At 33.0% G+C, this 15,887-nt stretch overlaps 2 protein-coding genes and 1 non-coding gene across 4 annotated transcripts; 2 read left to right on the top strand and 1 right to left on the bottom strand.

Annotated features, from left to right (window-relative positions):
* Nucleotides 1-30: 30 nt before the first annotated feature.
* Nucleotides 31-10,134, top strand: LOC106077922 (nudC domain-containing protein 1-like). 2 transcript variants are annotated; one of them, XM_056036574.1, is made up of 9 exons: nucleotides 31-190; nucleotides 2,900-3,054; nucleotides 4,456-4,641; nucleotides 5,133-5,322; nucleotides 6,471-6,659; nucleotides 7,857-8,067; nucleotides 8,602-8,743; nucleotides 9,336-9,461; nucleotides 9,654-10,134. In XM_056036574.1, exons 1-9 carry the CDS (start codon nucleotides 79-81, stop codon nucleotides 10,110-10,112), a joined length of 1,770 nt encoding a protein of 589 aa, XP_055892549.1. In that variant the 5' UTR covers nucleotides 31-78; the 3' UTR covers nucleotides 10,113-10,134. The 2 variants fall into 2 exon arrangements, with proteins under 2 accessions (XP_055892549.1, XP_055892550.1); XM_056036575.1 differs by lacking the exon at nucleotides 31-190 and adding an exon at nucleotides 215-242.
* LOC129927513 (U6 spliceosomal RNA) lies at nucleotides 1,753-1,858 on the top strand. The gene has a single exon (XR_008779120.1). It is a non-coding gene; the product is annotated as a U6 spliceosomal RNA (small nuclear RNA).
* A 1-nt stretch (nucleotide 10,135) lies between the features above and the next one.
* Nucleotides 10,136-15,884, bottom strand: LOC106077923 (NADH dehydrogenase [ubiquinone] flavoprotein 2, mitochondrial-like). Its single transcript, XM_013238630.2, has 9 exons — nucleotides 15,763-15,884; nucleotides 13,877-13,930; nucleotides 13,701-13,763; nucleotides 12,584-12,674; nucleotides 12,351-12,450; nucleotides 12,056-12,159; nucleotides 11,281-11,390; nucleotides 10,653-10,729; nucleotides 10,136-10,492 (listed from the first exon to the last, which is right to left on the bottom strand). Exons 1-9 carry the CDS (start codon nucleotides 15,799-15,801, stop codon nucleotides 10,390-10,392), a joined length of 741 nt encoding a protein of 246 aa, XP_013094084.2. The 5' UTR covers nucleotides 15,802-15,884; the 3' UTR covers nucleotides 10,136-10,389.
* Nucleotides 15,885-15,887: the final 3 nt, after the last annotated feature.

The raw sequence follows: 15,887 nt of genomic DNA, 5'->3' as shown, positions 1-15,887 counted from the left end.
GTTATCGTAAGTCTATCTCCGCACGAAGAAGAATTTAAAGGGGAGTTAACTTTTTTTCCCCTTGTTATAGATCTAAAAATGTCATCACTTGTTGATTTGTATGTGAAAAGAGAGTTGGTCAATTCTAATTTTGACCATTACCAACTTTCACTAGAATCTATTCCTGTTTATGAAACACCACTGGATAAACGTGATTTTTTTTCATTTATATATACAAGACTCTATGATAATGATAGAAATTAGTAATTAGATTTTTATTAGTTAATAATTAGACTAGTTGATCAAGTTGATGACTATCACACTATCACTGTATCAGTGACTATCACTATCAGTACTCCCAGTACTGACTCTGAGTACTATCACTACTAAGTACTACTATCAGTATGATAGAAAGTATGATCAGAATCACTTGAATCAGACTATCATCTATGTCACTATAAGTATAGTGTCACTATAGTATATCTCTATAAGTATAATAATCTTATCCAGATATATAATATAGTCTAGATCTAACTATGTCTATACTACTAATACTAGTCTATACTCTATAGTATAGTGACTAAAGAATAATATATATATAGATTATAGATGAACCCAGCACTGACACACAGTGACTGACTCAGTGACTCAGCAGCCAGCCTGGGATATAACAAAATTGGCTGATTAGGTGGTGGTCATTTTGTCTTAACTATTGGCTGGTCCAATTATTGAACATATCCCTTGTTTAAATAATGTTCCTAATAATTAAGGAAAAAAAAGTAACCCTTTCAAACTTTGCAATCTATGGCTGACAGCTGATATTTAAGTTTTTAAGGAAGTTATCATGTGGCCAGCACAAGATAAGATAACCAACCACATTTATTTTCCCTAACTAATATCAGGTACCCATTAGGGGCTTTAGTTTTGGGTGAACTCAAGGGTGTCTTAAAAATCCATAAGTTCCTAATTCCGCCTTCACAGGGATTTGAACCTAGGAGCACTCAGTTCAGAAGCCATCGCTTTACCACTCAGCCACCAAGCCCCCATCCTAATAAGTGGAACATTCAATTAGTCAACTTAACTGGATCCACTGTACAAGGATAAAAAACATTTTCTTGTTCCTTGTGCTATAAGAGCTCTTTCTTAGTAACTGTCATTACAGTCTGAAACAGAATGCCTGCATCAGTCAGGATAATTCATAATTTAGTACCTGTAGTTAAAATGTGTTAATAACATTACAACAACTCTAGAATAACAACAGATATGTGTAGGATGCTATGTAATCTTTTTTAAAATTATTTTTTTAATGAAATGTCTGTTATTTACGAGAGGTTACCATTAGAGATGGATTCATACAAAAAAAAAATGTCCTCAATTCTTGAGCAGAAATTGCTGCTTATATCAATTTTAACCACTTGATTGAATTTTTTTGATTTGTTTAGCCTAATTTAAATTTGTTACTAAAAGAACACTTTCAAAAGATATTTTGAGCAATGATTTTAATAATTTCAAAATTTAAAACATTTCTTTTAATAACAAGAATAGAAAAAAAGATGTCATTATCCTTTTCAGAAACTGAATTGTTTACCCATATTTAAGTCTGCCATGTAAAGAACACTTTTAGAAGATAATTTGAGCAACAGTTTTAATAATTTCAAAATTTAAAGCATTTTTTAAAAATAAAAATGGTAATCCACTTCCTCTACAAAAACTTAATTCTGACAAACAAATTGAAGTAATGAACTCAAAATAACAAATTTTCACTGTTCTAACGTTCTGTTAACGCAGTACATATACTAAAATTGGAACGATACAGAGAAGATTAGCATGGCCCCTGCGCAAGGATGACGCGCAAATTCGTGAAGCGTTCCATATTTTAAGAAATAGTGAACTGTTTTCTACATACCAATTACCCTAGCAATCAGTGGATCTGAGTTTACACGGATGGCTCATCCCATAAGGCCACCACAAATGGAGGAGCTGGAATACTTATCGAATGGCCAGATGGAGGAAAACTAGAAAAATCCATTGCAACTGGAGAGCTCTCTGACAGTCACAGAGCAGAAAGGGAAGCACTAACACTAGCTGCTACCATGCTAGCAAATCATCCAAGTTCCCCTCACAGTCAGATTGTCTTTCTAACAGACGCGAAAACAACCCTCCAAAGCTTGCAAAACTCTGATTCCCCTTATATTAAAAACCTCAGAACAGCACTTACAAAGCTCAACAACAACAGCAAAAAAAAATGTTATTCAATGGATACCAGCTCACATACAACTATCAGGAAATGAGAAGGCTGACACACTCGCCAAGAGTGGGAGAACAAACTCACAAGTAAACTCTGCACTCTATCCAGAAGAAATGAAGAAATTAATTGTAGATAAAATAAATGAGAAATGGACGAGCTCTCATCCAAATCACAAGAAAGATGATGCTTACTATAAGCTATCCCGACAAGACCAACGTATAATCTTTCGACTCAGGACCGGACACAACAGAATGCGACAACACATGTTCTGGAAGCTCAAAATTGGAACCAGTGAAATCTGCCCATGTGGAGTATCACCAGAAAATGCCGACCACGTCCTCCAAAAATGCTCTATCTACCAAGAGGCCCGTATAAGACATTGGCCCCAAATCACCCCAATAGAAAGAAAACTATATGGAGAGCTCCCTGATTTGGAAACCACTGCGCAGTTCATCTCATGTATTGGTCTAGTCATATGAACACTCCAACATAACAATGAGAACGATGAAGAAGAAGAAGAAGAAAAACTGTTCTAACCAAAAATATAAAATGCCTGCTAATAGTGATTATAGCTTGTGAATTCTACATTATTATAATGAACTAGCATGATTTATTGATAATTTATCAAGAGCCTAAGTTTTAAAATGTACTTTTCCTTGTTGGCTTTTATAGATATTGATGTGGCCAAACCTTCAGAAAACAATTTCTCCTCCCATCATGCAAAGCTCTTTAGTATTCACAATCATGTTTTCACTGATCCTTGGGATGATTCAACAATATATTTTTGTGACAAAGAATGGAACATAGGAAGTATTTCTTTTGGGAAGGTAAGAATTTATTGTGTTATTATATTAATGCTTTAGGAATTAGCTGTTAAGAGCAGTGACAGGTAACTATCACTCTGCCTATGCCATTACACCAATCAAACACTTCACCAAACTGTATGGTTAGATGCACATCATATGGCATGGGCTCTGGGCTGTCACCTTGATGATTGAGAGTTCAAACCCTTTCTGCCTCCATCCCCTACCATCTCACAGGAGGGTTGGATTAAACTTTTAATAATTTTAATTTTTTGAAAGAATATGGAAACTTTACAAATTAAAATCTAGGTTTTATTTTGTAGAACAAACGTTCCTTTACAATTACATTTAATCTTTATAGCTCAGTGATAGATCTCTTAACTACCTCAGCCTAAGGTCAATGTTAGTCAACAATCACAAAGAGGAGTGGCTAAAGCAATGGGCATCAGGAAACACAGGCAGAGCCATGTACAGAGAAATGACTACGCATAACAAACTGGACAGTATTAACTTCCTCCCCCGCAAAGAACAATATCTACAATCTTCCAACTAAGAACAGGACACACAACACTATTAAATTACCACCTGAACAAAATAAACTCCACACAACTACCCCTTTGCAGACACTGCGCCCACCCCTTTGAAACCGTAAACCATATCCTTTTTGAATGCCCCTCCCTAATCCACCTTAGGCAGACCCTACTTCCACTACAGCCCAACATAACCAACACCCTGTACGACAGTGCCGAGCAACTGAAGAAAACAGCACACTTTTTTCCTTGGCACAGTCTACAAAAGAGCTCTCAGCTCAGCAGCAATAAAGCTGGCTAGAAGAAGAAGAAGAATAGCCCAGTGACAATGTCTAATGTAAGAGAAAAATAAATTTCTTCAATTTCTTATTTCATGCTTATTACTGTTATGCTCTTTGGACTTCTGCATTTACTGGGAAGATATCTCTGAGAGATATAACAGAGTCTCTGTTGTGGACCAAAAAGACTTTCTTACTGAAAAACTATTCTGCTGAACCTTTTTTTTTTTTATTCTTGGTCTACGAATCTACACAATTTTATGGTACCAACCATCCTTTAAATGTAGAAACTACTTAAATGCCTGACTTCTTCATCTGCTTTTCTGAGACATCATATTTCACAAGCTTTAGGGTTTAGCTCTTGGATTTTGTTTTGGGCCAAGGTTTCAAAACAGAGTGTAAGTGTTATAGCTTTTACTTGTCTGGTTTGGCCTATCCATGTTTTTCTTTAGGATGTCAAATGTTATTTTAGGCATCTAGCCTCCTGGTTTATTCCAAATATAGCTAATTGAACCCACTTGCAACTTCTAGTGTCCTTGTTTAAAAGCCGAAACCTGGTTATAGACTACAGATAATTGTATTTTACTTACTGTTTATCACACCCTCAATTTCCACAGGTTGGCAAGCCTGTAAACTGTGATTCCCATTTTCAAGTCCCTGATGCTTCAAACTTAAGACTGAAACCATCAAGGTTTAATGTGACATTAATGTTTCCTAGTCAGACCTTGGCAGTTATAGTTAATGGTGCTGACACAATCTATTTACTAGAGACCGGGGAAAGACACTCACTAAATAAATGGAAGGTAAAACATTTACTAACACTAACAAATGTTGAAACTTGTTTTTTCTTTTGTTTTTTTTTAACGTATAGTTTTTATGTTGGAAAGCTAGAATTTGAAACTAAAATTCTATTTTGATTTTATTTCTTCGTACTCTTTTCTACAATTTGTTTTTAAAAAAAAACATGCAAGGAAAATTGCAAAAGTGAATCTTTTTCTCCCCCATTTCTATTTTTACAGATGAAAACTATAAAACATTAAGATAGCGATTTAAAAGAAAAACTAAATTACAAAAATGAGCTTTTTTCTTATTGCACAAATAAACTGTGTGCATCAATCTATGTTCAGAGTTCTATGTACTTTGTACATTTACTGTTTTATGAAAATAAATATGCTTGAAAGGTATTATTTTGAGAATTACCTTTGTTTGATTGTTTTGGTTTTTCAAAGCAAACTTAACCCCCCGAGTACTTTTTGATAAATCATCTTCAATTTATTTGTAATGTGTGTTTTAGATTTTGTTCAAAGAGTCTGTGCATGTGGCAGGACAGGCTGGTGTGTTACTTGACAGTGTTCAGTGGATAGATGGAGAAAATAGAAGATTGGAGTGTCTGCTGGCCTCTGTTGAAGAAGTCGAGGGAGAAGTGAAAGAAAAACACAGGTCACCTTGGATCACTGTTCTATCCTGGATCACATGGATTTCTGGTTTGTTTGTTTTGTTTTAGACATTCTTTCAGAATCATAGATTATTACATCCCAAAAGCCAATAATTGGGTAAAGTGGCCAAACTTCAGCTGGACATCCTTGGAATCTGTGAGATGTGCCCTAAACTCCATTAGGCACCATCTCTAAGTCAATAAGTCTAAGCCCAAACCTCCCGCAACTCGGCGGGGATGGTGACAGTTGAAAGTGCAAGTCACGGTATATACTTGATCTCCTACAACTGAAGTATCCTTAAAATTGTTATTATTATTTGTAAATCCTCTTTCCTTATCACCAAGTTTGGTTATGTAGCAGATCTTGAGTTTTTCTTAATAACTAGTCTCTGTTATGCTCTACTTTTCTTAGTCAGTTTTTTTCTCTTCCGAGTTCAGTATATTGCTCAATCTTTTAAGATTTGTCCCCATTTCCTTCATTTGACCTATAGAATATAGTCTCTCTTGCACATTGACCTCAAGTGCTTTTTCTAATTTAGGTTTTCATGGGTAAGAATTTTTTAGCATGCAGAATTTGGCATTGATTTATTTCTGCTTTAAAAGGTTAGCCATCGATAATAGGTCTTCTTGTTTCAGCCTTCAATTAATTCCTAATATCTTGTAAATTACAGATGTTACTTCAAAAGAGAAGATGATTACCTCATATGTGTGTGCCTGTTTCAATCTAGTCATGCATGTTAATCAATGACCTAAACTCTGTTAAGTCATTGGTTTTCCTGGCAGATTCAGTCAACCCATTCCATGCTCTAACAGCACTAGGGAAGAAGGAGCATTTGTACAAATAATAATTAATAGAATACCCACAATTCTTTCAGAAATATTTGATGGAACACACTTCTTTAGTAGTTTAAAAAAATCATCATTATTTGGCATATTTCAGTATTGAGGAAAGAGCAATGGTTTTTATGTAGCAAATTGTGTTAATTTTTTTAATTCAGAAATGATTTTTTATATCTACAAACTTAGTAATGCTTTATGGCATACCCTATCCTTTATTTCTTCAGTTCATTTTTTGTTTCTATTTGCTATAGATTATTCCTGATTTGCCAATTGCAATTCTTGTTTTTGTTTGTTTACTATTGTTTCAAACTTTTAAAAAAATTACTGTACTTGGCATTGTTATAAATTAACCTGCAGTTGATGGAAAACAATGGAATGTCGAGAGAACTAGAAGCTTGGAAGGATCTCGTCCCATTGATTATGCCACCTTGGATCGCCAAGGACAAGCTGTGAATATAGTGGCAGCGGATGTATATAGAATGACAGAGGATTCAGTCAAGCCCATTGATGTTGGAGAGTCATTAGAAGATACAGCTGGACAAGATGGTTTGTAGTTTTAACATTATCTTATAGTAGTTCATTGCCATAGCTTTTTTTCTTTAGATAAACACACCATTTACACAAAGTAAACTCACCATTTACACAAAGTAAACACACCATTTACACAGAGTAAACACACACAAAGTAAACATACCATTTACACAAAGTAAAAACACCATTTACACAGAGTAAACACACCATTTACACAGAGTAAACACACCATTTACACAGAGTAAACACACACAAAGTAAACATACATTTACACATAGTAAAAACACCATTTACACACTGCTATAAAGAAAAAGGAGACTAAAATAGACCAGTGTTCCAGTTTTTAATTTGAAACCTGTTATTTTAGCTTTCCAATTTCAATTTTACAAACAAATGCATTTTACAAGCTTAACTTTTTATGTTATTCTTTAGTTATAGTGTAGTTAACCTTAATCTTGATCCTAATATTTTACCAGCACTCAGTTTTTTAAACACCTCATTAGTTGTTGTGCTGTTTATGTTTTTGTTTTCTTTATCCTAATAAATTATTATCAATTCAGTTATTACACTGCCATACTGAGGCCTACTCTAGTTAGATTAATAAGCATCTGGTTCAAATTTAGTCAATGTCCAAACAATATATACTTTCCAACATGACAAAAGCTTATGACTCCTAACTTGAATCACAGGATTAAACTGACTGGCCTTTGCTAGAACAGACTGCTTTCAAATTTAGGGAAAGTATTGTAAATATGCCTTGTACACCACCATCCAGATAGTGCTGGTGGTATGCACTTTTTTTTTGTGCACTATAAAAGACAGACATTTTTTAGGTGATAATTGAGTTCCATCAAGTATGAAAGACTAGAGGACTAGAGTTGTGTGACAGAGATGGACTTCTATGTGTTTGTCTAATCATTTGATCATCCTCATTTTTCAAACAACTTCTTTCTTATTCCCTTTCATTGAGTCACTTGCCTTACTACAAATTCAGACTAGATATAGACTAAATTCATATTTAGGAAAAATATCAAAATATAAATATCTAAGAAGAAAAAAAAACATTAAATTTTTGTTAAATATTGAAAAATGGAGGAATATTGAGATCCCTATCTCTATGTATTTTATTTTTATTACTTTTAGAACAGCCCTTTACATAGGGAATTGAATCCAGTCATTTTAAGACACTTTTTGTTGACTTTATTCTTTTAGAAAGTAAATCATTCTACACATGGAGTCAAACAGAGAGTGATTTGAGTGTGCACCTGACAATACCTGATGGTCTGACAAAAGCTAACCTGAACATTGACATTTCCGGTACTAGATTAGAAGTGTCAGTGAAGAATGGTATAGAGATGGTCAAAGGAAACTTACATGCTCGTGTACAAGTAGATGCTTGTACATGGACCTTAGATGGCCGCAGGTATATTCTCTCTTAATTATCCTTTTTGTGTATAAGTGGGAAGAGTGGTTGAGAGGCTAAGTACGCATGCTTGAACCTGGCTTGGCTACCCATGAAGGGGGCTCGAGGTTCAACACCCGACTGGAGCAGAGTTGTGTTTGCTGAGCTCCTAAAGGCATCACAGGAAACCTTATTCCAGATACCCCACTCACTTGTCCACAAATGAGATTGGGCCATAGCGCTCTGAGCATGCTATAAGCATGAAAGTAGCGCTATATAAAAGCTATAATTATTATTATTATTATTGTATATTTCAATTATCCCTTTGCCTGAAACTTTTTTTTTTTTCTAAAAACTAACCATTTTTTTGTTCAGACTTGGCACAATTTTCTTTATGGACATTAAAAAATATTTGAATAAACAAACAATTAAAGTTCTTTTTAACTTACATTTTGTATTATTATTTTTTTTTTAAATTAATACCTTTTTTCCTCCAAGATAATATTGATTGCTGAAGATGCTGAATGCTATTCACAAATTTGATTTTGTTTAAAGGTTAGAGATATTTCTTCAGAAAGTAGAGGAAAGCTTGTGGCCTACAGTTATTGTTGGAGACAGCAGAGGAGAATTGGTGATGTCACCAGAACTTATTGATACCATTCATGCCAGATTAGCACATTTAACTTCCGAAGACTGGGTAAATTATTCTAATGAACTCATTCTGCACTGTTTGACACATTTTTTTTCTTGTCAGCAAGATTTTTAAAAATCTCTAAAGAGTATTAATTTTCTGAACTTTAATCAAAAGTAGTATTTTTGTGCAATGTAATATAAGGAGGTATAGAAATTCATAGAACATATGATTTTTAACTGAAATTTAAAAAAAAAAAAGAAAATGATCACAAACAGAAATGTTTACACTAGCATATGCTCTATAGAAATATTTTTTTTAATTTAATTATTTTTAAGTACCATTGGTGCCCAATCTTTTTTGGAGCTGGTCTTTGCAATCTGTAGACAGTAGTTTCAAGGAAAAAAGGGGGGGTGGGAGTTTAACCCACAGACTGTACTTTTGGAATCACTGATCTGTACTGTAGTGTGAGTCAGAATCAGAAAATAGTCATTTTGACAGTCATTTTTCAACAAATATATTAACTGAGGTACACTTATATTTTGGTTGAAATACATACTTTAAAGAAACTTTTCTGATAATTATTATATTTTACCAAGTAGCAATTGTTATTACATTGTCAATCTAAAGTTACCTTTTTTTTTTTTGTTTGTTTCAGAATCCTAATCCTGATGGAAAGGAAAAACCTTATAATTCTCAGATGTTGGAAGAATGTGATGCATTGGATGAAGAGGGCACCATAATTATGAGAATAGATGGAGATTTGCATCAGATCACTCATAAGGTAAAATCTTTTAAAACTTGTTGCGCTATCTAGATATTCAAACTAGCCTCAATGATATTTGGATGTGTTTGGTTTGCTTTGTTTCGAGAAGACATTTCAGTAATTAAATTGCTTTAATCAAAATGTGTTAATTTTATCAAATCAATATATCTTAAACTATGATAACTGATTGATTGAATGTGACTTTTTCAGATTATAGCCAATAATCAGTTTCTATTCAGTACCATCCTGACACCTGACAAAGCTCCAGCCATTTGTTTAAGACATGATGTTGATGGGTTTCTCTGGCAGTTATCTAACACTGTCCTGCCTGCTCAATGTCCATGGGAGCATGTTGGTGTCCTCAATGCCTTCGGCTACGTCCTGGCCTCCAAGCAGCAAAAGAGGTTCAGTTCCTGCTCTCCTGACATGTCTGTTGCAGCTATTGCTGACTCCCAACGCCACATCTACCTTTACAAACAGGAAGTGTCTGTCTTGACACCACTGCGCAACAGGAAAACGGGACAACAAATTAAAAGTGTGGCCAAACAACAGGTGCTCTCCCTTGATGCATCACCCGATGTTATTCTAGGTATTAAACTTACTAATTCCAAAATGTTTATTGCAACAGAACAGAAAATACTGGTGTATGTTATGAAAACAGATGAATGAGTAATAAAGAAGTAATAACAATCTTAAGCGTTTTTTCAATTTTATTGTCTCAAATATATTCGTGTTTGAAATTACTAACAATAAAATTTTCATAATGAAATATTTCCAGTGTCGGTAAATAATTTCCACTTCAACCAAACAATTATTCACATATATATACACATTGTTAAGCACTTCCCAAAAAGACATAACAGATTAAATAAAAAACAACCTAGTACAACTTAAATATCAACTACCAGTAGTTTACTTTCAGGACTATTTCTAAAACTATGTCTAGTTACAAATCAGGCCTAACCCCAAATCCTGGGCCCCTAGGGGGTTCTGTAAGTGAAGTAAGACCATTTTTAGGTTCTGATGCAAATCTTCCATTCTGACCACTCCTGTTCGAGAAAAGAAAAAATGAATAGTAAAAACCAAGCTCTTAATATTACATATATTTATATTTCCCTTTTTTTATATATATATGTATACATTTTATTTAAAATTACTAAATCCCTTTATTTATGTATCTTTAAAATAAAAAGGACAAAAATTATTTACTGTGGTCCAGGTTTTGGTTTCTTTCCTGCTTTAAGATCATTCAGAATTCTATTTATATCATCCACTGTTAAATCTTCCTGAAGTTCAGAAAAATAGACAAGTGGAAATGTTTATATAATCAATATGTAACAATAGCCCATACTTAGATACACAAGATGGTAAAATAAGAGATACAGGATTTGTTATTCAAGTAAGTCTGCAAATGGCGATCAGATTTCTAGTCATCTAACAATGAAATATTATTTGGGTAAAATCAATACCATTAAACAAAAAAATCATTGTTCTAGGAAAAATCTACATTTTAGCCCATTTCTATAAAAACTCATATATTTTAAAGATATAGATTAAGTAATCACTTTTCCCAATGAACTTTCATGGGCTATCAACATACAAAAATCTATATTTTAAAGTTAATTTGTGGAGACTTGTGTCACCATAATACTAACTTTAAATGAATACCCATCGTATGAAGAAAAAAAAAAAAAGATTAATTTAATGGTACAGAGACCTACAAGAAAAAATTCAAGAAATTGAATGCTATCCTAATTGTACTTAAAAAACATGTTTTTATACTATACACAATTGTTTTGGGGTCAAATTACAACTTATCATGTAATGAGAGACTTACATAATAGTCATCATTTATTTGAACCATTGGTGCATTGACACAGGCTCCAAGACATTCAACTTCAGCTAAAGTAAACATCTTATCTTTAGTTGTGTGGCCCACATCAATACCTAAATCAAACAGAACAGTGTAAAATAAGACATTCAACATTAAAGTAATCAATAACAATATTACCCACAAAAAATAAAATATTAACTTAATAGAGAACATGTTAAAAAAAATATATAAGATCATGTGAGTATATACTTTCAAGAGATATGTGTAGTACAGAAGATATGATGCAGAATCAGTTTTGACCTTATTTTATGTAGCTCGAAGGGGGTAATGTCATGATGATAATCTAGCATGAACTGTACGTCTAGTTATATCACTGGCAATAACAATCTAGATATAACTTATGTTGACAACATTATATTTCAAGGAATTTTTCTAGTTCAGATGACTGTCTTTATTTTTTTTATGCTGGACATGTGTCATGCATGTCATAAACCACTTGGATGGGGCTTAAGTTCAAATCGAAATGAAGACTGGGAAGTTTTTTTTATATCTCCTTCCAGCAAAGCATTCCTGATGGTTTTGAAAGCTGATCCATTATTGTATATGTGAAATTTTCAGATATATTAAATAAACGAGCAAAGGTTTTACATGCCATCAGGATATAGTTTCTTGTATTATGAAAAGAAAGAGAAGCTACCTTAGTTACTGTCATAAGTCATTTAAAAAATCTTTTATTTTATTTATTTAGTGAAAGTGATATACAGCTTTAATATCTTACCTAAATTTTGTTTAATAGCTTCCAAAATAGCATCAGAACCAACACCATTCAAAATACAGGGTGTTGTAGTACAAATCTGTACAAAATACTTGCCTACTGGTTCCCTGTTAAAAGAAATACAATGAAGAACAAAAATGCTATTTGTTTTGGATTAATCTTTCTATAACTGCATGAAGTTTTAATTTGTAATCTTAATATATAACTTGTGTTAAGCAGAAAAGGATTTAATGAGATAATGATCATTTACTTAGTTGATGATCCTGTAGTGTTGGTTTTTACATATACTCATACCTACCGATTGAACATTGTGTAAAATGTCGCTACCTCATACACCCTCATTCTAGGCATCTTTAATATTTCAGCCACCTTGTGCATGGCAGAGATTGGCAACCAGTCTTAGGAAGAAACAAAAGATCCAGTTTGATTTAACAGGCCTTATAGTTAACAAGCAGCAATGATATTTTTTTTTCAAAATAAATTTTAGACTTAAAAATGAAACCAGTTGTGTATGAAATGTCTCCAACTTACTGTCATTTTGTCTCTGAGCAAGGTCAAGGAGAGGAATACAAGCTGCTGCTTCATGTCCCTTTGGGTAGTTAGATATGATCAATTCGCAGCGCTGCAAACAGTAAATGTGTATGTTCATTAGAGTATTTACACAACAGATTTAATAGTACTGATACAACTTATATAATAAACCCAATGTAAGATGCTTTCTAAAACATATAAAATCCAATTTGCACCCATTACACCACAGTTACATCAGATCTGGACAAGGTGGTTGATACATGTTGATTAAGACTACAACAGAGAAATTTAAAATCTCCTTTATTCCACTGTCAGTCAGCGTGTTTCAAGGTTATGCATTGTAACAAAGAAGTATCAAGCGCTGTTTATGTGTGTGTGTCTGTTGTTTTCTGTTTTGCTGTGTATATGTTGTTTATTTTTGCTTCTATATTGTTATTGTTATAATTGAGGTAAACAATAGTAGTCAAATTGAATTTCCATTTGTTTGGAAGAATAATAAAATATTATCTTAACATTGTTTTCATCTTTTACTTTCTATATAGTAAATTTTTTAGAAGATTGTTTCATAAAGCTGGCCATATTAACCTTGGGAAGTGAGGCCTTCAAAAAAAAGAATATGCATAAACAGTAACAATTTGTATACAATGTCATATGCCATCTCATAAATTGTAATAATATTTAGAAAGTAAGTAGTTTAATACACATACAAATTAATGTTATCTTTTAACTTTTCTAACTGGAAATTAATTTATAATGTTTACTTGAAACTTTAAAGATATTTGGAGATTCATATCCATGTGCACTAGAGAAAGGTAGTAAAAAGCAATCACTCCTTATAAAATCTAACTAGTACAAAATTAAATAATATTGAACTAAAAATCTGCCTATAATAGACATACATGCTTACAGTTGAGATGCCTTAATAGTTTCATATTTCAAATCTTTCCTGTTATTATTCAAATCACTCAATAATTACACCAAGAAATTCCCTTACGACCAATGCTCCAGTTACAAGGAGAGTGTGAGTGTGTGAGCATAACAGCCTTTTTTAAAATTAAATTCCAATTATGGTTTCTATACAAAAAGTAAATTATGAGTGAAGACTTTTATACTTTACCTTTTTATTTTCTGGTGTAAAATCAAATGGAACATTGGAGTTGTTCTCTGGTGTATCTCTATGCTGAAATTGAAATGATTTACAAACATTACAATAAAGCTTTGATACATTTTGTAATGTCCTGAGCACCAAAAATATAAAATCATAAATTTCAACGTTTTTGGAAATGTGCTTACCACAAACGATTTGTCACTACATGCAAGCACACTAGCATGAAAATACCTTTTAACCTGTAAATATTTTAAAACAAGTTGGTTATAATCATAAAGTACTAACATATTCTAAATATTTATTAAACATGAAGGCAAAAAAAGACCAATATTGATCTAGGTCCTCATTTACTTATTAATATTTAGTTCACTACTGAATGATAATAAGGGAAATATGGGACTATAATTGTTCAATCTGTGGAAAAAGTTGTAATAATAAATATAATCAGTCTTATCAGTGTGGTACCAAGATAGTGGCCTGGGTTTAAAAAATGTGATGATGGGCACTCCTCCTCCCATAGCTGAGTCCCACTGAGTTGTCTGAGTGAATGTATGAATTACAATATTACATTAAAAAAAAAATAATTCCAATGTTACAGTGTGATTGAATATAGTGAATATAGTAACTTTTAAACTTTTTCTCTGTGTCTATAAAGTCTAATTGATCTAGAGATCTAGATCTAGAGTCTAGATAGAACTTAGAAGTAGAGTAGATCTAGATTATTAGTATATAGATCTAGAAGTAATCAGATCTAAAGTAAGCTCAAATTCTTCTTCGCTGAACGAGTTGCCTTTTTTGTTTGTAATTCATTTGTTTTTATGTTTGGGGACTGCGCATAAGTTCCGGTATTTTTGTTCCGTTTTTTTTTTCAAAGCAGATGGCAGTTGTTTAGATTCTCGGTAACCATGTATGTAAAGCTAACCTCCCCCGGCAACTCACACCCATATAAGGGATGAGGGCTATATTATGAGCCAGTTTGATCATAGGCTGATGGGCATATCAAAATAAGCTTCCACTCATCTTTAGAAAGACATTCCAATCACATTTATATTGTTAGTTGTTAAAGAAAATTAAAAAAGGAGGTGTCCAACGAATAATAATGAATTTAACTCATTATGAATGAAAGAAAAAAGTGCAGGCTGCTAATTTGAAGCCAGAGACCATGCCCATTGCAGATGATCATGCCAGGTGAGCTGGCAGTGAGGAGAGGTATACACTAAGTAAGTAGTGTCACAACCTATCAAACAGGCAGTGGAGGGAAGGGGGAGAGAGAGGCATGAAAACAATTATAAGCATCTATGGGAGGGAGGGGGTGTTAAGGTGCAACAAAACGAACATCCAAATTATGAAAACAAGAAAAGAGGGTCCATGGATTGGAATTAAAAGAGAGAGAAAGAATAAATGTAGTTGTCAATGTCAGGTTTATTACTAGATATAGTTAGTAACATAGGAACACATCTATTTTTATTGTCCATTAGACTAGTTGAAGAAGAAGAATATCTGCTTTCATTTTTTTTTTGCAAGTTAAACCATCACTAAATAAACAAATAAAATAAAAATTTGAACTAGTGATCCTAGTTCCCGAAAGTCGGTGTTCAGAGTTCAGGTATAAGAATCTAAGATAGATCTAGATCTATTTAACTAAGTAAGTTAAGACAGTTATGAGTTAATAATTAACTTTAAATTGAAGTGACTGACGACTAAATCATGTCATGACTCCGTCATGACTTGAGTATTGACAGTATTCAACTCATGAGTATTCAGTATTGTCATTCTTTTTAGTATACTAACTAGATCTAACTAATCTAAGTCTACTAATCGTCTAAGTGAAGACTGAAGTATAAGTCTAAGTAAGTTTAAGTCACTCTTAGGCGACTCTACAAAGTATTGAAATTGATTGAATGTGAACGAGAGTCTGGACTGACTGGAGAGAGTTTTCAGTTTAAGTTTATCATAAGAAATGAGGCTAAAGAAATGTCCATAATTAATTATGCAAACAGGATCATACTGAATAACATCTAAATTAGAAGATCTAGACTAGATTTTTAAAAAATACAATTGTGTAACTTACAGCAGAAGACAATAATTGTTTACGAACACTCGATAACATTGTTGATATTTCTTGATGGTGACCTTCCCCTTCTCCTATACTAAAGTTCTAAAAAGGGGGTTGAAGTAAAGGCTCGCAGTCAATAT

This window comes from Biomphalaria glabrata, chromosome 7 (assembly GCF_947242115.1).
Source record: "Biomphalaria glabrata chromosome 7, xgBioGlab47.1, whole genome shotgun sequence".
Lineage (NCBI taxonomy): Eukaryota > Metazoa > Mollusca > Gastropoda > Planorbidae > Biomphalaria > Biomphalaria glabrata.
This window is presented reverse-complemented; position numbering and strand designations above follow the sequence as displayed.